General features: G+C 48.7%; 1 protein-coding gene across 14 annotated transcripts in view; it reads right to left on the bottom strand.

The window, feature by feature from the left end:
* Window positions 1-3,539: 3,539 nt before the first annotated feature.
* The window catches only part of CLASP1 (cytoplasmic linker associated protein 1), a 271,909-nt gene continuing 251,941 nt past the window's right edge, over window positions 3,540-23,507 (bottom strand). For all 14 annotated transcript variants that reach the window (XM_013060079.2, XM_013060078.2, XM_045066557.1 and 11 more), the window contains 3 exons: window positions 16,411-16,617; window positions 14,797-14,913; window positions 3,540-6,664 (listed from right to left, as the gene is read on the bottom strand). In XM_013060079.2, coding sequence (XP_012915533.1) covers window positions 6,578-6,664; window positions 14,797-14,913; window positions 16,411-16,617 — 411 coding nt within the window. In that variant the 3' untranslated portion in view covers window positions 3,540-6,577. The remainder of the gene's footprint in view (window positions 6,665-14,796; window positions 14,914-16,410; window positions 16,618-23,507) is intronic.

The raw sequence follows: 23,507 nt of genomic DNA, 5'->3' as shown, positions 1-23,507 counted from the left end.
CAGGCACCATTGGCACTCTGCCCATTCAGAGGAAGGAACAGAGAGGAAAAGGTTACAAACTTGCCCAAGGGCATCCAGAGCTAGGATTGGAACCCAGGCAGTGGAACCAAGGCAGCTGTGTTCTTAGGTATCATGGCAGGGCTCCTGAAGAAACAAAACTCTAGGTCATGGGCCATGCGCTTGAGATCACAGGCTACTGGAGGAACTGCAAACTGGTCATTCGTTCGTCCATCTGTCCCATCCAACCCGCCAGCCAGCCAGCACCTACCACAATCCAGCACCTGGGCTGTATTTGGAAATACAGATGTCGATGAGACAGGCCCAGCTGCCACCCGCAGGTGTGGGTGAAACAGACAAACGGTCACACAAACAGATAGGAACATGGTAGGTAAAAGTAAAGCCTAATTCAGTTTCTTCTCCAAAGAAATAATGACCTGGCGTTTAAGCCGAGACATAAAGTATCCGTAAAAGTTAGCCTAGGGAAGTGTGTGTCTAGGCGTGTGCGCCCATGGGGGTGCACAGAGGGGCAGGGGAGTGGGCTGGACAGAAGGAACAAAAATGCGAAGGCTGGGAGACAAGGGAACAGGGACAGGAGAAGCAGGGGAAGAGGAGCACAGGGACGGGTGCTGGGCCTTGCAGAAGGCATTCGAGAGTTTCAAATTTTGTCCTCAGGAAAGAGCAGGGGACCCTTCAAGATCCACTGGGGGGAAGCCTCCTTGTACTTGGGAGCTGAAGGTGTGTGTGTGGAGGGGGTGTGGGGACAGGATGAGGGAAGGGTCTGGCCTTGGCCTCTGCGAGCGTGGGAGCTACGGAAAGGGACGGTAGCAGGTTTGGGAGACCAGCTGGAAAGCTCAGCTGTGGGTGCACTTGGCCTGAGCAGCCCCTGTGACGTCCGTGTGGAGACCTCACGAAGGCAGTCGGGTGTGTGAAGCTGGAGCTCAGAGGACACAAGTCCTGGCCATCGGGACACAGCAGGCGTGGAAAGGAGTGAGTGGAGGAGTAGTGCCCTGCGGAGAGGGTGCCTGAGAAGCCCGGAGACAGGAGGTGCTGTGAGGGCCAAGGAGCATCGGGGCCCACCAGCCCTCACCCCAACTAACTCCTCACTCCTCCACTCCTTTGACGGAGTCAGAAATTGAGCTCATCCTAGGCTGGAGGCATCTGGGTGAAGTCAGAGATCCCCAAAACACTCGAGTTGGGCTCAAGATCCAGACTTCCAGACTTCCTGCACACCGGTGGGCCCCTGAGCCCCCAGCCAGGCTCCGTGGGGAGCAGCAACTCCTCACTGTAGGCAATGAGTGTGGCATCAAAGAGCCTGGGATGAGGCCGCAGCAGGCCCATGGAGGGGGAAGCCGGAGACCAGAGAGGCGCTGATGGGTGCCAGAGCTGGGGACACTTGGGGTGCCCCCCAAGGCCGCGGAGGGACAGCACCTGAACTGCAGCTGTGGTGTGTGGGCGGCAGCAGCTGCGAGGGGGCGTGGGCAGGGCTTGGGGAGGCAGGGGCACCCCACCACTGCTGGGAACGTGCCCAGGGCCTCACAGCCAGCCTCCAGGGTGGAGGCGCTGGCAGCAGGCCGGCTGTCTGAGGAGGGCACTGGTGTGGAAGCATTTTAATGTTTTTTAAATACATAATCCGGGATTAGATGCCCATTCACATGACCTTTGTCCGTTCTTGCCTAGAGCACTGCAGCAGGAGTTAATAAATACGGGAAGAAGCTGAGAGGCGGGCGGTTTGGGCAAAGGCTCTTCCGGAAGAGCTTCCCTCCGAGCAGGGAGCTTTATGCTCCATAGTGGGGGTGGTGAGCGTCCCATCTGCCCAGACACTCCTGGCTTCCCTCTGCTAACAGCCCAATTCCCCTCTGAGAGTCCTAGTCAGGACACTAAGTTAGACAGTCACGGTCATTACCCATAATGTTCGCCGTGGCCCGGCGACAAAGCTGCAGCCCAGTGCTGTTTTCTGCAATAGCTTCTCAGAATCGTCCAAAGCCTTGGGCCCAAGCCACCTGTCCTGTTTCAAGCAAAGCATGTGGCAGTGGTTCTCAGGCTGTGACCCCAGACAGGCAGCATTGGCCTCACCTGGGAACTTGCCTGAAATGTACCTTCCCAGGACCCCCATGGCCCTCCAGCTGCTCATGGGTCCACACCCAGCAGGCTGCTTCATAAGCCACCCCTGGGGGGGAGAACTCCCACGTGCCCATCCCTTGTTCCAGGAAGAATGTGCGAAGGCGGGGAGGCAGAGGAGGCTGGGAAGACACCTGTTAGGGGCAGAGCCTGGGGTCCTGTCCCAACATTTGTCACCATCTAGCTGGGGCTTTTCCTTGTGCCTCATGACTCAGTTTCCTCATCTGTCAATTGGACAGGACAGTATGTCCCTTGCCTGCATCATAGAACTAGTGGAAAAATCAGTACAATGCTACAGACAATTCTCCCAAGTCTAAGCGCCAGACAAGTTTATTAATGCTGCTTGTCAGCTGCATGTCCCCACCCCGTCTTGAATGACCCAAGAAGGCCAAGAGCATACATGGCCTTTAGGTCAGAGCTTTTCACCTTGGGAACCGGGGACAGGTTCAGGGGTCCTGGAACCTTCTATGATTGAGTACAAAACTGAGTGGCAAGATGCACAGTCTGGACAGGCCATTTGGATCCCCTGAAGCTAACAGCTATGGACTGCAGTGGGCCCCTGAATCCCCCTCCCTCATCTGTGGCCTTTGACTGTAAAGATGGCAGTCCTGAAAAAGGCAGCACAATGGCACCAGGGGTTAGCAACCCAAAGGGCCGTGGCCGTCCCCCCCAGGGGTTTTCCACATTTGCTAATGAATAATAGCGCATACTTCACCTGGCCGATTCCCCTCTGCCTGCAGGAGGCAGGGCAGGGGCGACCCAGCATTCCCTCCGTACCAGCAGCTTCACCCGCAGCATCTCCACGAACTCTCACCACCCCACTGGGATGTACTTTTTGCTCTGCCTTAAAAATGGAACCACTGGGCTGGGAAGAGTGGTGACTTGCCTAGGGAGGGTGGGAGCTGGGGTTTGGGAGCTGGGATTTGGGCCCTGCTGTCACAGGTCAAACAGGGGAAGGAGAAGGGGACTCAGAGTCATGTGGTGGTGATGCTAAACAATGGAAAACTCACCGTCTTGTTTTAGTAAAAGGCTTCAAGTGGATTGGTGCCCTCGGTGTCCTGCACATGTTCCTCCTAAGTCCATGCTCTGGTCAGCTGCCAGGCGTCCCCCTCCCTCCAACCCCTTCCCCAAGGTCCAGCCTGCTTCCAGCAGCAGCCCCTGAGCTGAGTTCCTGGAAGCTAACCTTTTCTCTGCTCAGGCAGCCCACCTGGGTCTTTATGCCCAACCCTTCACTCCATGCTGCAAGGTGGCAGGTCCCGATAGCAGGTGGGACACTTCCCCTAGAGATAGATTTGACATCGAGAAGACTCCCTTGAAGGAGCCACCTCAGATTCTTTATAAATGTGTCCCCTTCTGGGGTTGGGGAGACAGGATAAGCTATCTATAGCATCAGGGGAGGAAAAAGCTTCAGTGCAAGAAACTGAATTAAGTTTCATTTATTCTAGGGCAAACTCAAAAGGGTTTTTTTTTTGTTTGTTTTCTTTTTTAGCAAATCCTAGCACATTATTAACAAAAAAATCTGTACATTTGCCATGATACACTTGAAAGTGAAACAAATAAGATATAAATACAGATATGGATGTAACATGAAAAGCCCCCAAAAAACAAAAACAAAACCCAAAAAACCCAACCTGGGGGTGTGGGGACCATGCGTGTGAACACAGCGCCAACAAAACTATTGTGGTGGCTGAGAGTTTTCCGAGCGTTGTTTTCATTTCCAAACATCATTGTTAGCAAAGTCCTGGTGGGATTCTACAAAGTTCTTATTTGCTGTTAACGTGTAGTAGTATGCTTGATAAATAAAGGGCGGCAGGGAAAGAAAAAGACTGATGAGACCAGAATCGGTTGCATCACCTGCACAGGGAGAAGCCGGTGGGGGGCCACAGAGAGGCAGTCCCGGGCCGTCCGCGCGCCGGTCCAGCGAAGCACACACAGTGTACTCGGAGGAAGCTGGTGCCCACCCGCAGCCTCAGCCTGCGGGCCGCACCGTGGGAAGAAGCGGGAGCCAGGAGGGAAGCCGGCCCCAGCGGGAGGGAGGCTCGGGTGGGCTCTTCGGGGTCCTGGACGGTCCAGTAAACAGGGGCAGCAAACACAGTTTTGCAGTTTTGGGTGCTTTGCTCTGTGTGGTGATTCAGCCCAAAAGGAGGCCTGCAGGGAGGGCAGGCGGGGCTGCGGCTGCTGTCCAGGCTTCGGAGGGCGGAGTCGGTGCGGCTCCCTCCCTGTGAGGTGCTGGCAGCGGCATGCAAGTCTCCCTGGCCAGGGCAGCAGTTTTGACTGAGGCCAAGAGACCTGTCCATGATTGCATCTCTAGGTGGGGAGACTGAATCGGGGAAGTGACATTCAAGGCTAGCCCTTTGTGAGTACTAGGAGGACATTCGGCAATGTTCAAGGTTCTTCCCAACTGCAGGTGGCGGGGCCGGGAGACCAGGGAGTCAGAGATTTGAAGGAGGAAGGCCTTTTCAAATGCATCAGGTGTGAAAGAACTCATAAATAACCTCACCAGATCGCACATTTCTAAGACAGAGGAGTGATCAAAAGGTGCCCTGACTCACTTGTCGATTGTAAAAAGGAAATCCCATTAGTGAAATATTAACAAACGGTATTTATCAATGAAAGTAAGGCCTGGTCCTGCTATGTTCTGAGCCAAAAATAAGTCAATATTCAACCACTTAAAATGCATGCCTGAAGTTCCTTCAACAGCAGCGGTGGGGGGTACTTCCCTCCATGTGCGAGAGACCCCTATAAACACACACACACACACACACACACACACACGCTCTCTATGAAGGCACCCTGGCTTCACTGTTCCTGGACCTTCATTTTCAGTGCCTAGCTCCAAATCAAGTATCTAAAATAAATTCTGAATGAAACTGAGTTTATGTGTGCTATAGTATCACAACTTCCAACACAAGGCCACAAGGCCACAGGGCCAGAGCAGGGGAGCGTCTAGAGATGTCCATGGTGACCCTACATGTGTCTCAGTGGTGCTGCTCGCAGGGGATTCAGCATTGGAATAGTGAACACCTCATGAAAAAATACCAGAGTAGGCATTTTTCGGAGAAAAAAAACAGTTCCTTTTGGACAGAGGACAGAAGTCTTTGTGATGGCATCAAGGATTTCCATTTGGCTTTGAGAATTTTCCTCAAAATGGATTTAACCAGATTCCAAGTCTAGAGCTCCTTTTACTGGAGCAATCATACCCTTAAGAAAATATTTCCAGAAGGGTAGTTTCTCTGATAATTTCTCACTGGAGAAAAGGAAACAGACTTTAAAACTGGGTTTCAAATTCTCTTTTTCTGCAATTTGCCAGCCGCTAAACTACTTTATCCTTAAACAAGGATTATTTCAACAGATGAGCAAGGAAGTACTTATATTCATAAAATTAAAAAAAAAAAAGATTCTGATACTTGGCTTCTCTGGACTTTGCTTTGCTTTTACTCTTAAATTAAACCGAGAAGGCAAAACTGGGATGACCGCGTCGCCTTTTACCAGACTGACGGAGAATGCTTCAGAACTGAGAAGCCTAGGCAGAGGCTGCCGGGGAGGAAATGAGATGGCGCTAAATCCGAAAATCCAAACCACCAAGCACCAGGGTCAAGGCGGAGGCCTGTTAACATAGTGTCTCCCCAAGAGCTGAGGAGCACACACACACACACACACACACCTTCTCTTGTACCTTCCACGCTTCATGAAATGCAACATTAGGCACCCATGATGGCTGTTACAGATTTACCTTGATTTTTGAGTTTGGATTGAAACAGAAGAAAGATTTCAACTGGAGGCTCCGGGTGGGGATAGTGAGAGTGGGGTGTTCGGAAGGGTGGGGAGCCCGTCCTGGAAAGAGCCTGTGGAGGGGGCCCTGGGCCTCCAGTCTAGATCGTGTACAAGCAAAATCCCACGTGGTTGTTAAAAGACTGTCTTCAGGCTTTTCTCTCTTTCTTGCCAAGACTGGACTCACATTCTTAGTAGGTCTCACAGTACAACTCAAAGACGTACGACCCTGTCCTGGCATCACAGGCCGTATCCAGAAGGAAGTAAGCGAGGATGAGAGAGAAGCACAAATTAACATACCCTCCTCCGATGTTATTAACTAAGAGAAAATGCTACTTTCTACCAAGTATTGGCTAGAGGCCTCTGATTTTTTTGAAACTGCGCCCCACACACATGGTTTTGTGATCTCAGCAGACTGTACAAGATGTGTTTACGTACGGCTCTTTTCTTATTCCGTTTGCTTTGTATGAAGATTGTAACACAGGCCTTGCTTCCTTTACATTCAATACCAGTAAGATTCTACACAAAAGCTGAAAGGGACCAAAATACTGATTGTAATAAATATTTGCGGGCCTCCTTGTACTGACTGGGCAGCCGATGAGGGGGAGGGTCGGGGAGGGTCTCTGAGAGGCACCACCGATTGCTTCTAGGGCTACACGAAGAGACTCTGGTGCTGCCATTAGCTGCATTAGCTGTGTGTGGACACATCGGAGGAGGAGCTGCTGTTGCTGTTCGTGGTTTGGGCCCTCTTTATATATAAGTTTAGTAGTTTCATCTGCAAAAAGAAGACACAAACGCATTAGCAGGAGGAAAGCAATCAGAGAGCAGACAACGAAACAAACTCAGGTGACGATAAGAAAACAGTGTTATGGGCACCTGCATGGTTCAGCTGGTTGTCTGCCTTTGGCCTGGATCATAGATCCCAGGTCCTGGATCCCCTGCTTGGGGGGTGGGGGGGTGGTACTCTGCTTCTCTCTCTGCCTCTTCCCCTGCTCATGCTCGTGCTCTCTCTCATAAATAAATAAATATCTTAAAAAAAAAACAAAACAAAACAAAACCCGAAAACAGCATGTTCCATTTACTTAGGGCCTATGACTGCTGCAGCACACATCCGCTGGGGGTGAGAGCCCAGCCATGGAGGTCAGGATCTAGAGAAGAACGAGTGGCAATGGGTTCTCAGGAACAGAATGAAAGGTGCTAACTAGGTGGGTCACAGGGCTCCAGGGACACAGCTATGTGAAGGGCAGAGGTACACGTTCCGGGGTGACTGCGGCCAAGGGCTGCATGCAGCTGTCAGGGAAAGCAGGGCACAGGTCCGTGTACCTTGGGGACAGGGCAGGCTAAACAAGGCTACGGGTCAAGTCTTCTGACCTTCGCACCTTTGCTGAAGCTGCTCCTTTTGCACGCACATCTCCTCTCTCCACCCCCATCTCGGCTTCCTCAAGCCCACTGCGGTGCTGTGTCATCTGAGACCAATCCCAAAGGCTGTATCCGCCAAGCCTACCCTATCTGCTCATTGGGATGCTCCCATCCCTTTTTTCCAAGTCCTGTGGTATGGGCACTGCACTCTGCCTCAGCCCATGCCACCCCGAGCTGCAGTCAGTGAAGCCCTCACTTGCTGCTTCCAGCAAGACGAGACCTCCCTGACGCCAATGCTGTGTCATTAAACCACAGCACCTCGGCTGTGCATGCGGCTTCCCAACGCAAGGGCTTCCATAACCGGATCTCATCTGCTCTTAACGTAGGCCCACTAGGACCCTACAAATATGTAAAACAGTGTAAAACCTGGTAGGTTCTTAAATGCTTCTTGAAGCCCACTAAGTTAGTATGTTATATGGACCATCTCTGTGATCATATGAAGAACAAAAAGAAACAAGTATTTATGGAAATGGAATACCCAGAAAAAATGCACGTAACACACAACTTGTAAGACGGAGGGAATTATGAGATATTTCCTATCCACAGCTCTTTACCTGTCTTGCTCTGAACAGGCCATGATGCTGGTCTTCAGGAGACCCAGGAGGAGAGGCTCAGTGTGTACTGCACACAAGAAAGTGGGCCCCCAGTGACAAGCGGGCACCGGGACAGCAACTGTGTGGAGCTCCTAGGGGAGGCTAAGTCTCCCAACATATCACTCAAAGGGAGTCAGCAGTGTGTCTGAGGCCTGCTATTTTACTCCACAGTCCAGCCCCGGGCTCTCCGCACACCAGCACCTGCAGCACTGCCTTAGCCTTTGTAACTGAGCCAAGTACGGCACAGTTTGCTTTTCTTTCCGCACCCCTTAAAATCTTAAACATTTTATTTTATTGAAAGATTTTATTTATTTGGGAGAGAGAGACAGAGAATGTGCACGAGTTGTGGGGGCGGGGGAGAGAATCTCAAGCAGACTCCCTGCTGAGTGTGGAGCTGACTAGGGGCTTGATTCTGAGAACCTGAGATTGTGACCCAAGCAGAAACCAACAGCCAGACACCCAACCAACTGAGCCATCCAGGTGCCCCATGAAGCAGTACCATCATTTTATACAGGGATTCTAATGTTCTAAGGCTCTAAGTGATACAATCATGGCTGACCAGGTTCAACGGAAACCCTAGTCATCAAACAAAGCGGCAGCCTGAGGCTCAACAGATTCAGCACAGTTCCAGAACCAACTCCACCATTAACTAGTTGTGTGTGACTTCAGGCAAAACATTTTCTGAACATCAACTTCCCCTCCTGCAAAATGAGGAAGGAGTTCATAAAGATTCTTCGAAGGGGGCAGCACAGGGGTTCAAAGGAAAAGGCTGGGGTTCACTTGCTCCATGAGCTGGTACAAGTTCCAACTGTAGACTGCTATAACCTGAGGGTGTCAGATGTGATCCCCACAGCAACTGCTAAGAAAACAGCTGCAGAATATACACAGACAGAATCGAGAACAGAAACATTTCAGTACACAAAGAAAACACAAAAGAAGACAGTAATGCAGAAAAGCAAGGGACAGAAACAGCTCTATAGCATATAGAAAACATATGCTCAGATGACAGAAGTCTCCCCTCCCCAGGAGTTGCTTCCAGTGGAGATGGTTAGACTCTCCCGTGAAAAGAGAGACTGGCAGGATGGGTGAGAAAAACATGGTCCCACTCTATGCTGTCTATAAGAGACTCACTTTAGGGAAGATAAATGAGGCTGAACGTGAAAGGCTGGAAAAAGCCAGCCCATGTGAACCATAATCAAGCATGCAGGGAAGGCTGTGCTAATCATATTGGGCAAAAAAGACTTTACATCAAAAAAGTTTACAAGGGACCAAGAAAGTCCTTATATTCATAAAAGGTCAATACACCAAGAAGATATACCAAGTGCAGACATTTCAGTGTATAGTAACACACCAGCAGAACGTCAGAAGAAAACACTGACAGAACTGAAGGGAGAAAGAGTTTTACAGTAACAGTGGGAAACTTCAAGATTCCATTCTTAGTAATGGGGAGAGCAACCAGAAGGAAGACAAGGAAACCAAAGACTTGCACACTAGGACGAACCAACTGGATCTAACAGACACATCTAGAATATGCTACACAACAACAGAATACACATCCTTCTCAAGTGCACACTGTCCGTGCTCCAGAATGGGTTGTATGTCAGGCCACAAATTAGGTCTCAATAGATTTACAAAGACAATCCCATACAGAGTGTCTTCTCGGACCACAACTGGATGAAGTGAAAAGTCAGCCAATGGAAACAAAACAGAAAAATTCACGAATTTGGGGAAACCAAACAACACACACTGGTAAACAGCCAAAGGGTCAACAAAGAAATCACAAGGAAAATTAGAAGAGATCTTGAGACAAATGAAAACGAAAACACAACATACCCAAACTAAAAGGACGCAGCACATGCAGCACAAAGGAGGAAAGGTATAGCTGCAAATGCTTAGATTAAAACAGAAGGAAGACCCCACGGCAATGACCTAACTTTACATCCCAAGGAAGTAGAAAGAGAAGAATAAATTAAGCCGAGAAAGAAGAAAATGATAAAGATTAGGACAGGGATAAAGAAAATAGAAAAACTGAAAAAAAAAAATCAATGAAACCAAAAGTTAGTTTTTAGAAAAGATAAACAAAATTAACATATCTTTACTTTAGCTCAGTTACCTAAAAAAAAGGAGACTCAAATTACTAACGTCACAAACAAAATGTGGGACTTACAACTAACTCTATAGAAATAAAAAAAGATCAAGGGCGCCTGGGTGGCTCAGTCAGTTAGAGGTCTGCCTTCGGCTCAGGTCATGATCTCAGAGTCCTGAGGATTGAGTCCTGCGTTGGGCTCCTTGCTCAGCAGGAGTCTGCTTCTCACTCTGCCTCTCCCTCCACTTGTTCTCTCTTTTTCTTTCTCTCAAATAAATACATAAAATCTTTCTTTAGAAAAGATTTTATTTACTTATTTGACAGAGAGAGAGAGAGATCACAAGTAGGCAGAGAGAGAGAGAGAGAGAGAGAGAAGCAGGCTCCCCGCTGAGCAGAAAGCCCAATGTGGGGCTCAATCCCAAGACCCTGGGATCATGACCTGAGCGGAAGGCAGAGGCTTAACCCACTGAGTCACCCAGGTGCCCTAAATACGTAAAATCTTAAAAAAAGAAAGAAGAATATTGTAAAAGAATGCTACAAATAAACGTAGACCAACAAACCAGACAACCCAGATGATATGGACACATTCCTCGAAACAAGACTGAATCATGAAGAAAAAGAAAATGCAAACAGATCTGTAATTAGTGAGGAGATCCAATCAGTAATAAAAAATCTCCTAGGTGCATCGGCCCTGCGGCAGATGTGGAGATGCAGCTCTCTGTAAAGATCCTGATGGTAAGGCAGTCATTCTTGAGGTCGAGCCTAGTGACACCCCTGAGAACATTAAAAGTAAAATCCACAACAAGGAAGACATCTTGCCTGACCAGCAGCATCTGATTTTTGTGGGCAAACAGCTGAAGGGCGGCTGCACTGTCTCAGACTGCACTACCCAGAAAGAGGCCATCCTGTACTTGGAGATTCACCTATAAGGTGGCATCATCGAGCCCTTCCTCCACCACTGGCCCAGAAATCCAACTGCGACAAGATGACCTGCTCCTAGGGTTCTGCTCGCCTGCACCCCTGCAGTCATCTGCCACAGCAAGTGTGCCACGGCAACAACCTGTGCCCTGAGAAAATCAAATACTGCCCACTGCCCCTCCACCAGCTCTTTTTTTGCCTGCAGACCCATTCCTTGCCAGAATCCCAAGGCCCTAGGGCTTCCATAAAGTCTCACTTTCATTGACTGGGGCAGTAAAACAAAAACAAAAACATAACAAGAAAAAACTTCTTACAAAGAAAAGCCCTAGACCAGATAGCTTCACTAGTAAATTCTACCAAAAATTTAGCAAACTAACTCCAACCCTTTTCAAATTCTTCCATGAAATCAAAGATTAAGGAGCACTTTCAAACTCATGCTGTCAGTTCAGCATTGTCCTGATGCCAAAGCCAGATGAAGATAAGAACAGAAAACTACGAGTCAGTACCTCTTATGAACACTGATGTAAAAATCATTGAGAAGAATCTAGAAAACTGAATTCAAGAGCATATCAAAAAGAGTATACACTATGGTGAAGTGGGATTTGTTCCTGAAATTCATTGATAGCTAAACATATGAAAATCTAATCAATATAATTAACAGAATGAATGGGAAAAAAAACCACACAATCATTTCAATTGAGGATAACTAAATTCAACATCCTTTGATAATAAAATTACTCAATAAACTAGCAACAGAAGGAAACTAACTCAACATATCAAAAATTACATCAAAAGCCCACGATGAACATTATGTTCAATGGTAAAAGACTAAGTGTTTCTTCGAAGATCAGGAACAAAGCAAGGATGCTGATACTCCCCACTTCTATTCAATTTGGTACTAGAAGTTCCAGTCAGAGAAACAAGACAAGAAAAAATAAAAGGCCTCCAAACTGGAAAGAAGTAAAATAGTTTCTACTCATAGATGATGAAGATCTTATATGTAAAAAACCTTAACGATTCTCCCAAAAAACCCTGCTAAGACTAATACATTTAGCAAAGTCCTAAGATATAAAATCACCAGTTAATGGAGAAAGGGTTGTCTTTCCAACAAATGGTGTCATGGAAACTGGATATCCACATGCAAAGGAATGAAATTGGAGCATTACCTAATATCACATAAAAATTAATTCAAAATGGGCCAGAGAACCTGCATGTGTGAGTTAAATTATAAAACTCTTAGAAGAAAACACAGGGCAAAAGCTTCACATTAAAAAAATTTACGCATCAAAAGATAAGGATTAATATCTAAAATATACAGAGAACTGCTAAAAGCCAAGAACTTAAAAAAAAAAAAATCAAAATGGACAAAGGACTTGAGTAGATATTTCTCCAAAGAAGATACACCAAGCAGCCAACACAGGACCACCAGCCACTGGGATGGCCACCATCAAAAAAGAGAAAAAAACAAATGCTGGTTAGCATGTGGAGAAACTGTAGCCTGTCGGTGCTATTCTTGGGACCGTGAAAGGGCACAACCACCACGGAAAAGTTATTCTAGGATTTGGCAATTCCAGTCCTGCATGGATAACCCAAAAGAACTGAAAGTCAGGTCTCAAAGACTGATTTTTATACATACATTCAGAGCAGCATGACTCCCAAGGGCCACAAGTGGAAAGAACAAGTGTCCGTTACCAAAAAATGGAAAAGCAGGCTGTTGTATGTACACATAATTGAATATTATTCAGCCTCAAAAGGGAAGGACATTCTGGCAAATGCTACCACAAAGGATGAACCTCAAGGACGTTATTCTAAGTGAAATATGCCAGTCACAGAAAGACAAATGATTCCACTTTCATGAAGCACCTGAGTAGTCCAATTCAGAGAGACTAAATAGAACTGTGGTGGCCAGGGGGTGCGAGGAGGTAATAACGAGGAATTACTATTAATGGGTACAGAGTTTTGGTTTTACAAGATGAAAAATATTCCGGAGGTGATGGTCACATAGCACTGTGAATGTACTTATTACCAGTGAACTATAAAAAATGGTAAAGATAGCAAATTGTATGTTATGTATATTCTGCCATAATTAAAAAAAAAAAAAAACAGAAAGAGAAATGAAAGCTTATTCAAGGTCATAGAGCTAGCTAGGAAGTGGGGGGCAGAGACCACAGGCAGGTTGTCTGACCTCAAAGATGCTGTTGCTGCCACAGCGACAGGACACTTTAAAATGCCCCATATGCATGCCTTCTGTGTCCTTGCATTGGGCCCTTCTCTACAGAGAAACAGGAATTCTTTTGTTTCTAGTCAAACAGACTTAGCACCATGTCTGTCAGCTACTGATTTTCGGTGGTGGAGACATACACATGAGTCTACAAAAAGAGTTATCCCAACGAACGGCCGTAATAGGATGAACTGGGCCACCAAAGTGGAGCGGCGCAAGCCCTAAGCCCTCTGAGCAGACTCAAGCTGTAACCAGCTCTGGCCCAAGGCCACCGTGGAAAGGAGCAGCAGCAGGCCGGCTGCCAGACAGGGATGAGAAAACACCTGCATCTTCTCAATCCATATATATTAGAAAGGTCAAACGAGATGATGGGGCAGTTGCCTTACTGAGGAAAATGAAAATTGCTGGACAAAATCTGGGTCTAGTATTACTTGGGGATGGTTTTTAAAAGTTGAATTTCCTCTGTGAAAGCTGTCTTTTAGTTCTCACTGCCGGTGACCTTTGTCTCAATATTCCTCAGATCGTGGCTAGGGTAGGAATCAGTGAAGAGTCTTTTTGTAGGAGAAAAGGAAAAGAGGAAGTGAAAATGGAATCAGGCAAAGAACCCCCGAAATCACTTATCCACAGCTGCCTCACTCACACCCTCCGACCCCGCTGCTTATTTCTGCCTGCGAGAAGAGTCAAGTGTCTCCCCCAGGATCGGTGGTGCTCGAGCAGGGGAGATTCTGCCCTCCACGGGTGATGTGGCCATGTGCAGACTCCACAGGGATTACCAGCCCGATTACCGATGATGGGGGTGCTACCGGAAGATACAGAGGGCAGTGGGAGTGCTGCTGATCTTCCTACAATGCCCAGGAGAAGTCCTGACAACAAGGTGGCCTCAAGTGTCAGTGGTGCTGAGGGGCAAATCCTGCTTGGGCAGAGGCAGGCAAGCTGGCCTTGCCACAACTCTGGGGAAGCAAGGCCCTGGCTGTGAGGCTCACCAGCTGTGTCGGGAACAGCTCCATGTGGAAAGACATGGGGCCTTACTTGTTGATTCTATCCTTCATAAGGAGTGCATCAGGCCCCTCTGGCTTCACGGTTTTTTATCCAGAACACTGCCAGGGTGTTCTAACTCCATGTTGACGTACTTCCCCCATGGGCAGTCCCTGGAGTAGCCTTGTCACCAGGCCAGAGGCCTGCATGGCCCAGGAGTTCAAGCTGCCACTCCTGCCAGAGCTTGGGGCATCTGCCTGCTCTCAACTGGCAGGCTCTTCAGATTTTGAAACCAATAAGCATGTTAGCCATCCTTGGCTGCAATGAGCTAATCGGCCTTTTAGTCCACACTTGGCCTCTGATTCTAGAAAACTCTGAAAGGAACACGAGAGGCAGCATAGTGAGAGAAAGCTGAGCTGTGTGTGTCCTTGGGCAGTTAAATGTGGGATAACTGCCCCTGTCCCACAGGGATGTTGGCCACGAGCGAATGCATCAACACACGCCAAGCGCAGACAACAGCGTCCAGGACCTGGGCCTTGGCAAGCACCTGTCGAGCGCCTGCTATCACCACTGCTGACACCCATGGGGGACTCCGGCTGTGTGGAGGCAAGCACAAAGAAAATCTGCAGCCAAGCAGATCCACGATGGCTGGCGGAGCCCAGGTGTGCGACCAGCTCATGTAACACTATACATACCTTGCTCCCCGTGAGCTGCGCGAGGTGAGGTTTCAGCTCTTCTCCAATTACGGAATAAATTGCCACTAAGCAAAACACGCTGGCCTTACGTACACTGCTTTCAGTGTTGTCATAGCCCTACAAAGTCAGAGGGGACACAAAAAGGAAATGAGATCAAAGAACTGCTTCACAGTCAACATCTCACCCACATTTCCACAAATGCCCTCATAGTTCATCCGTGAACTTGCTGCCAATGACCACAGCACACCTGAGATCTGCCACTGAACCCACAGAGGTTTTCACAGTGTGGAAAATGAGCTGGTTCCCAGGGTCGGAAGCGGGAGGCTGGCAGGCAGCACAGTGGCCCACCTGTGCACAGGGGGGCTGCTTCACCAGAGCTGTCGTGGCAGTGCCCCCCGACATACACGTGTGCCAGAGAGACTGGGACAAAAATTTGGGGGGGGGGGAAATAGCTTGCTTCTTTCACATTTCTCCCAATGGTAAAGCAAATATATTTATTTTTAATTTTATCTTACTTGAAAAAAGTGCAAGTGCAAGCATGAGTAGGTGGTGGGGGGGAGCAGAGGGAGAGGGAGAAGTAGGCTGCCCGCTGAGCCCTGACCAAAGGACTTGAGCCCAGGATCCTGGGATCATGACCTGAGCCAAAGGCAGATGCTTAACTGACTGAGTCACCTGGGCGCCCCCTGGGGAAAGCAAGCCTTGTGTGAAAATGGCTTTTAAGAAACGAGAACTGCATCCTGCACTCCTGTGGGCAGAACTTTTGTGGGGGCATCCAGGCCCACAGCCCGATACATGCATCCTCTACAAATGGGCCTTGACCTACCTATTGGCCTGGCCCTTGCCCCACTCAAATGGGACTACTCACTGCTGTCCCAGCAGCCCTGGGGATTTTTCAGTCTGCATTTAATGTCCCAAGCCGAGTGCTCAGCAAGCAGCAGTATTTATTAAACTGTGAAGCTCATTTCTCTCTACCCTCCCCGCTGAAATCACTCTCTCCCTTCCACGGTGCGACTGTAAACTGGCTCTTCTGTGAGCCCTCCTCTCTCCACTGCCCCAGCCCCAAAATCAGCCCTCAGCCTCTGATCTCAGCAAGCTCCACTCGTACCTACAATAATGGCGCGTGGTGCCCGCATCTGGAGCCGCCCGCACTGTTGTATGAAGCCCAACGTTATGCCTCATGCTTAGAAAGCTTTCAGTAAGTGACTGCTGGAGAGCAGAGCAAGGACCTGGAGCTGATCCCTGGCCCACCTTGCCCAGGGCTGAGGCCCACAGATGTGCCATAGGGCTTTGTTGAAGGAATGAACAACAACAAAAATGACCAAAATATATTTACAGTAAACAGAAAGCTCATTCCTGGAGCCACAGTTCTAATCTTCCAGGAAGATCTTCCTGCTACCTTCAGGGGTGGGTGCATTAGAAAACAGAAGGCGTAGGGTGTCCAAGCCATACAGCTGCACAGGCTCCTAAAAGCACAGGTCGGCACCTGCCTTTTCCTCCCCGACCCTTGACTGAATGGGGAGAGCAAAGCCCCCATGTCTCCAGGTGGGGCAGTGCCTGCTCCCGGCCTCATAGCCCCAGGCAGACAGGTGCCGGCCAGCCGCCAGGAGGGCCCACCTGTAGCAAGCCTGGGATGATGTCAGCGAGGAGCTGCAGCAAGGACTCCTTGGCGATCCTCTCGACGACTTTGGTCTGCATCTTGATGGCGGCGAGGTTGATAGGGTAGTCGGCTGTTTGGATGATGGGACAAAGGACTTTGATGCACTGCTCTGGGTGGATGGAGCTGGCCAGCGTGGATGCCGCCTCCTCGGCTGCTCTCACTACCTGCAACACCAGGTCCCCACACGAGTGAGCTCCTGAAGACCAAGTCACACTGATGCCTAACTCTGGAAGCCAGACACAGACTTCACCTGATGCCTCTGGCTAATTTTGTACAAAGAAGTAAAAGCAGGGTGATTTGGAGGGTGATTTTACAGGGGATGGGGGCATGGGAAGGTAGGCACATGGATCCTTCCAGAAGCCCTGGAGAAGTAGTTATCCAAGTGTTGCCTCCCCCCTACAGCAGCAGCATTCCTGAGAACATGCTAGAAATCCAGCTTCTCTGGCCCCAACCCAGACTGGCTGAATCAGAGACAGGGGAGGGCATAGGTGGGTAACGGAGCCTAGCAAGCTGTTTCGGGTTTTTTGTTATTGTTGTTTTGTTTCATTTTAATGTTTTGTTTTAATTTGACAGGGCACCTGGTGGCTCAGTTTAGTATCCTACTCTTGGTATTGGTTCAGGTCATGATCTCAGGGTCCTGGGATGGATCCCCATGTCTGGCTCCCTGCTCAGCGGGGAGTCTGCTTCTCCCTCCGACCCTACTACCTCTTATGCTCTCTCTCTGCCAAATAAATTAGTTAAAGAAAAATCTTTAAAAATTTATTTGAGACAGAGAGCAAGCACATGTGCCACTAGGTGAGGAGGGGCAGAGGGAGAGAGAGAATCTCATAGCAGACTCCCTGCTGAGTGTGAAGCCTGATGCAGGGCTCAATCTTACCACCCTGAGATCAAGAGCTGAGCCAAAACCAAGAGTTGGATGCTTCAACTGACCGAGCCACCCAGGTATGCCCCCAGCAAGCTGTTTTAATGAGTACTTGGGAAAGTCTCCCATACAGGAAAATTTGAGAGTCTCTGACCTAGAAGATTAGGGCCTAAAAATAAATATAAATGCTTTCCAACAGCCTGTGGGACATCTGTAATCAAAACAGCTAGAGAGAAGCCTAGAAGAAAAATGGCTTCAATACTTACGATTCCATGGAAACACCTAGCTGTAAAGCAGTTGGAAAGGCTCGGAAAGAACTCTCTGGGTTTCCCTGGGTTTCTTAGGGAAAGCTGCTTTTCCAACAATCTGTGCTGGTATCCCCTCATCCTGCACTCTGAAGGAAGCGCATGAAATGGCTACCTCAGGGCCAAAGAAGCAGCCTCTGACCTCTGAAGAGGTCGTGATGTGCGAGAACACACGGTACTTGTACTAGAGGCCACCAGAAGGGTGTGTAATAAAGTAGAAGTTAAATGCAAAACCCAGCAAGGAACAAAGAGTGTGGGCTCTGGACATAGGTGGCAAACCCCAGCGACACCATTCACAAGTGTTAAGCCCCCATCTCCTCATCTGTAAGATAGGGAGACCTCACAAATATCATTTGGTAAGTGGTACCAAAATGTACTATACAGTAAATGGAAGTCACTCCTACTAACAGCACAAGGCTGCATATATAAACAATCAACAAAACACCAGGCTGTAAACATGGATGCATTTTCTTATGAAATGTAATGGAAATCTACTATTTTTCTCCTACTACCCACCCTGGGCTAGGCATTCCACCCAGCTTCTTCTCTGCTTTGTGTTCTGCTATTTGAAACAAGTCAGCTCTGTCTTTATTCAGCAACAGTACCAAGGTTATCAGTTCAAGCCTTCAATCACCCCAGTGCTCTCGTAATTGAAGCAAACACTGACCAACAAAAATGGGAGACAGACCATCTAGAAGGCATCTTCTAGACCTGGGCAAGAGTGGGCTAAGACATCAGGGCTTACAAGCCAGGAGGATAGGACACATGGACCACATGAGGTCACTGCAGGGCCGTGACTGAGACACTGCCCCCCTAGAGCTCCAGCTCCTCTCTCTAGGAGGAGCAGGGTCAGATCTCAGGGCACTGCGGTCATGGCCTCGCAAAAAGACACAGCCCAGCTTTGTGTTCAGCCAGGGTTACCATACCACGTGAACAGGGCTCACTTCCTGGAGTGTGCCTCAGCAGTCCGTGTGTCTGCTCTGCTCACGCCCCTGTCACCTGGCCAGCATGCTTGTGGACACAATGCATTCACTGTGGCAGCACAGACTGGGATTGTGCATTCATCCTTTCAGGAGCCAAACTGGGGACCCTAATCAGCATGCTACAAGGATGAAATCCGTGTACATGTGAGAAAACAGGTATCAAGAACACCCACAATTCATATGTGTTCATTATTATTTACGTGAAAGGTCAGGCTTGGGTGCAAAGCACTGGAGAGAGGTCATTTTACTTCGAAAGAATCTTATTCTCAATAAGCCTAAGAGCAAGGTTTCTTTCATATCACCATTCCCTGTGCCTTCTGTTTTGTGCTGTGTGTGTGCCTACATCTACTCCTATGTGTCAGGGCCTGAGCTCAGAGCTCAGGCCGCAGGCGTGAGGAAAACAGCTGGGCCCTGGGTCTAGCCCTCAACAGTGCTGGCTTGGGGTGGGAGGGTGGTCTGTGCACGAGCAGCATGAGGAGGCAAAGTGGTGGGGACCAGGCCACAGAAGCAGGCAGGGGCCGGGTGGTGGTGGGCTGCTGCCTGCAGAGCATCCTACAGTTGGCCAGGTTTAGACGACAGGAAGCTGGTGAGGGAGGGGACACAGAGCGAATGTCTGCGGAACACATCCCAGGTGCTCTGTGGGGATGACACCAGTTCAAGGGCCCTTGGTCATGCCAAACCAGCACTGTCCCCTCCCCCCACCCCGGCCTCCTTTACCATTTGCAAGGGTTTTGGGTGAGTCAGGCAGCCAGCTCGGCCTTCCCAGACACCTCAGGACAAGCGGGCAGACTGCCCTGTCAGCAAGCATGAACTCAGTCACACTGATGACATCGCCCTCCACTTCACAGACACACGAGACAATTTAAGGAAAGCCCACCATGATTTTCTTCTTGTCAACTCAATCTCCTGCCAAGGTGCAGTGTTCTCCACCCAGGTCCCCTGAAAGCACACTGCTGTGTGGCCCTGGGCGCATGTGACCTTTAACCTTTCACCTCAAGAAGGGCAGCTCCAGAGTTGCGGAGGCACATTCTCAACCTCTGAGAGCAGCGTGGCAGGCACATCTGCGTTTATTCCTCTGGCAAGACACTTAATTGGTTTGATAATCGGGCCTCAATTCTTAAAAAAATTCTAAAATGAGGATTTAAAAGGTATCAACTGTGACAGATATTGGAGTGAGAGATAAGCTACAAACGCTTGCAGCTAAGAGGACACTGCGGGGAGCTCTGGGACCACCAGAGAGCAGAGCTCTGGCCAGAGGACCCCCTCCAACGCAGCCTGGCACTCACATCAAGTGGGTATGCCCTTGCCAAGAATCTATGAGAAGTTAACCCGGAACCAGGCCCACATTCGTCGAGACATCATGGAAGGCCAGCAAGGCTTGGCTCCTGCCTGCCCGTCTAGCAGTGTTTATGGCCCCTGACCCCCTGTGCCCTAGTGACACCAAGCTGATGGCACGCCCTGCATGTGCCCCTCCGGCCACTTATCAGAGACCTGGACTAACTCCTCTGTCCTTCCTCACTGTCGCTCCCTTGTGCGCTTCACCTGGCTGGGCCTGGTCATCCTTCAGGGCTCACTCGCTGTAGTACAGCTTCTGGGAAGCCTTGTGTGCACACCTTCATCACTGCACTCAAACACCTTGCTGAAGTGCTCTCTCGCACTAGTCTAAAAGTCCCTTGAAGGAGAGCTCCCCTCTCTGCCATCTTTCTGTCGGACCCAGGATAATGCCCAACATACACAAGGTGACGAGGTGCTCAGTGAGTCTGTCAAATTTCCCCACAGTGTATGTATTTTTAAAAATGCTCATGACTGGCAAAGTCACCTCTGGGGCATGCCTCACTGATTTGCATTTACATGTTCTAACCGAGGAGTTAGCCCAGAAAATGAGGAGGAAGCAAGTTATCTATAAATGACCAACTTGAGCCTTGGGCAAAATCAACCACAGGAGGCCCAGAGGGTCCCGTTCCAGGTGACATGGCTGAAAGGCAACAGCTCTGTCCTTTTTACAAAAGAGACTTTAGTTCAGGTTGGTTTTTTTCTAGTAATCAGCTATTTGAAGAGAGGCAGTGTACTTCTTAGAAGACTTCCATCATGTGATGAATTACCCTAAGGTCAAGTGTCTTTCTTCCTTCTCAGTTCCTATATGTCCCAGGGGTTGCTCTAAGTCCACGGTGCACTTGGGAAAGCCCAACAGTGGGCACGTTCCACTAAGCAGACGGTGGAAAGTGGAAGAGGGGGGTCTATCTCTCTTCTAAGGTGGTCCCACAGGGAGAAGATGCTCTGAGCCATGCCTTTCTGTGGTATGAAATCATGGTTTGCAAGTATCCTAACATACCGCTCAGAAAGCTTGGTACTGACAGAAGAAACCATGTATCTTAGTTTTTAAATATGAGGGAAAAAACAGCAGGGGCAGAAAATACTGGATAACTTCATAGATATAGCCAAGGTAGAAAACACTAATGGACAGGAATCCACGTTTGGATTCCTCTGGGAGGGGCACCTGGGTGGCTCAGTGGGTTAAAGCCTCTGCCTTCGGCTCAGGTCATGATCCCAGGGTCCTGGGATCAAGCCCCACATCGGGCTCTCTGCTCAGCGGGGAGCCTGCTTCCCCCTCTCTCTCTGCCTGCCTCTCTGCCTACTTGTGATCTCTCTCTGTCAAATGAATAAATAAAATATTAAAAAAGAAAAAAAAAGATTCCGCTGGGAGCTGGGCAGCAGCTCAGTGGGTGGGAAGACAGGCATGGAAACAGCCTGGGATCCAAGCATCAGCTGCGCCACTTAACGTCCTGAGAGGAGCAAACAACTCCTCCATGCCCCTAGGGATGCAGCCAGCATTAACAGGACAAGGCAGGTTCCTGGCAGACTCATGGTGAGAACTCCATCCCATCACAAGGGGGTCTTCCTCCCCTCCCACCTCTCCATGCTCTCCTGTCATTCCGGTGAAAGAGAGCTACCCTCTGGTCAGCTGCTGGGGCCACAGACTTTCATATCTGCTGAGCTGAAAGCCAAAGCCAAGGAGAACTTCCTCTCTTAGAACTCCAGGAATTCTCCACGTCACCTGCATGAAGCATTTATTCAAATGTACCTAACATAAAAAGGTCTTTGGAAAATGTGGGAAAATAAAAAGCCAGAAGGTGCACTTAGAAATGGTAAGTTTGAGGCCCTCTCGCCTACTGAGGTTACAGAAAGTTTCCCAAGACAGACATCATCTTTGGCAAGGCAGGTAGGTGTTCCTGACTTCCCTCTAGATGCCAAGCCCCCAGTTTCTGGCGAGCTGCCTGACTCAGGGTGAACTTTAGGTTTTTCTCCTGTGTTCTATGTAACATAAGAAGCAAAGATTATAAATGTAAGCAAACAGAGTGCAAAAGTAAACATGGGCACCAGAAAGAAAGGAGAACAATACTGTTTAGGAGACAAGGTGGCCAGAGATGGCAAGGATTTTAAAAAGGGGGATGGGGCATATTTAAGGAAAGGCAGCATCAAGCAGGTTATAACCCACCTTAAAGTGATCCTAACTGTTCCAACTCTGATTCTGCTATAGTCTAGTCAGAAACACAAGGAATTTTTTTTCTTTTCACAGTTAGTAAAATAATTTTAGCTAGCTAGGAAGAGCATAATTTCCTCATCTAACTTTTTTAAAAAATGAGATCATTACTCGGAATATTAATGAATGTTTGCTTAAAGATAAGGTTTCTTCTAGAGCAAAGAGCTTGTCAAAATTTGGATTGTCTTTTACGTTTGCAAAGTTTGATTTGGCTCTGTCACAGACACACCAGAAAAATTGGTTGAATAAAAAAAAAGTTTTTTAAGTGCACACACACACACACAAAAACGCAAATGTTCCTAAACAATGAGTGGAATCGAAGAAGTCTTCCCAGTTGGGCATACCTACCTTTAGCGCCTCAAAAATGTGGAAGCTAAGGAAAAGCATGGCGCCACCTTCTGGGGAAAGGCCAGAAAGACCTTATACAAAAGGGATCCACGCTGAGTTTTGGTATCCACAAGGATCCCGGAGAGATTTGGTCATTGGTGAGAGACTAGCACTTAATAAATGCCGGGATTTAAGGGGGAGTGCCAGCACAGGCCTGGACCTGCTTGTGAGTCCTCACTTAGCCAGGCTCAGTACCATACCAGAGGGAGCAAGGCGGGGAAGAGAAAAAAGCTCCAAGTAGAACATTCACAGGCCTGAGTTTTGGTTCTGTCATCAACTGGTGAGGCGGCCTGGGGAGAAATTTCTTCCACTTTCCAGGCCTCAGCTTCCCTCATCAGAAAATTGAGCGGGAGACTATAAAACAAGAATTTCCACATTACCTTCTACGGCTCTTTGATGAGCTTTTTCTCTTGGGGGAAAAAAAAAATTCTTTTTCACGGGAAAAATTCAGGCTGAGTCTGAATGAAAAGATGTCTAACACGAGAGCCATCACATCCTTGCCTGGAAAAGCAGATTAAGGGCAATACTTTCTCTTGCAGATGTATTAAGACAGTAAAGGGGGAGACTTAGTCTGTCCTACTCCCAGGGGCAGAATTAGGGCCCTGAAGAAAAAGTGCAGAGCAGTCAGGAGGGGCTGAGAGCCCAGGAGGGCACCGCAGACACTGGGCCAGCCGGCCTCTCAGGAAGGGTGGAAGAGATGACCTAAATCTCAGACGGGAAGCTGGGCGGCACACAGAAGCCTCCTCCATGCAGCCTCAGTGTCTACCTCTCAAATCTCATGGTGTTTTGTTACCTCCACTCTGGAGGTAACAATGTGACAGCAACTCCATGCACAAGCCCCAAGACAAAAGCTGTGTTTTCTACTGGTGTTTTAAAGCTTGCTCAACCAATTTAAATAGCTTCTTAGATGTATTTAGAAAAGTGCAGTTATATCTGCTTTGTTTAAGATGTAAAAAGCCTGTCAAAAGTTCTGTCA

The sequence above is a fragment of the Mustela putorius genome, unplaced genomic scaffold (assembly GCF_011764305.1).
Source record: "Mustela putorius furo isolate JIRA1106 unplaced genomic scaffold, ASM1176430v1.1 tig00003867_pilon_pilon_pilon, whole genome shotgun sequence".
In the NCBI taxonomy this organism is placed as follows: Eukaryota; Metazoa; Chordata; class Mammalia; order Carnivora; family Mustelidae; genus Mustela; species Mustela putorius.
This window is presented reverse-complemented; position numbering and strand designations above follow the sequence as displayed.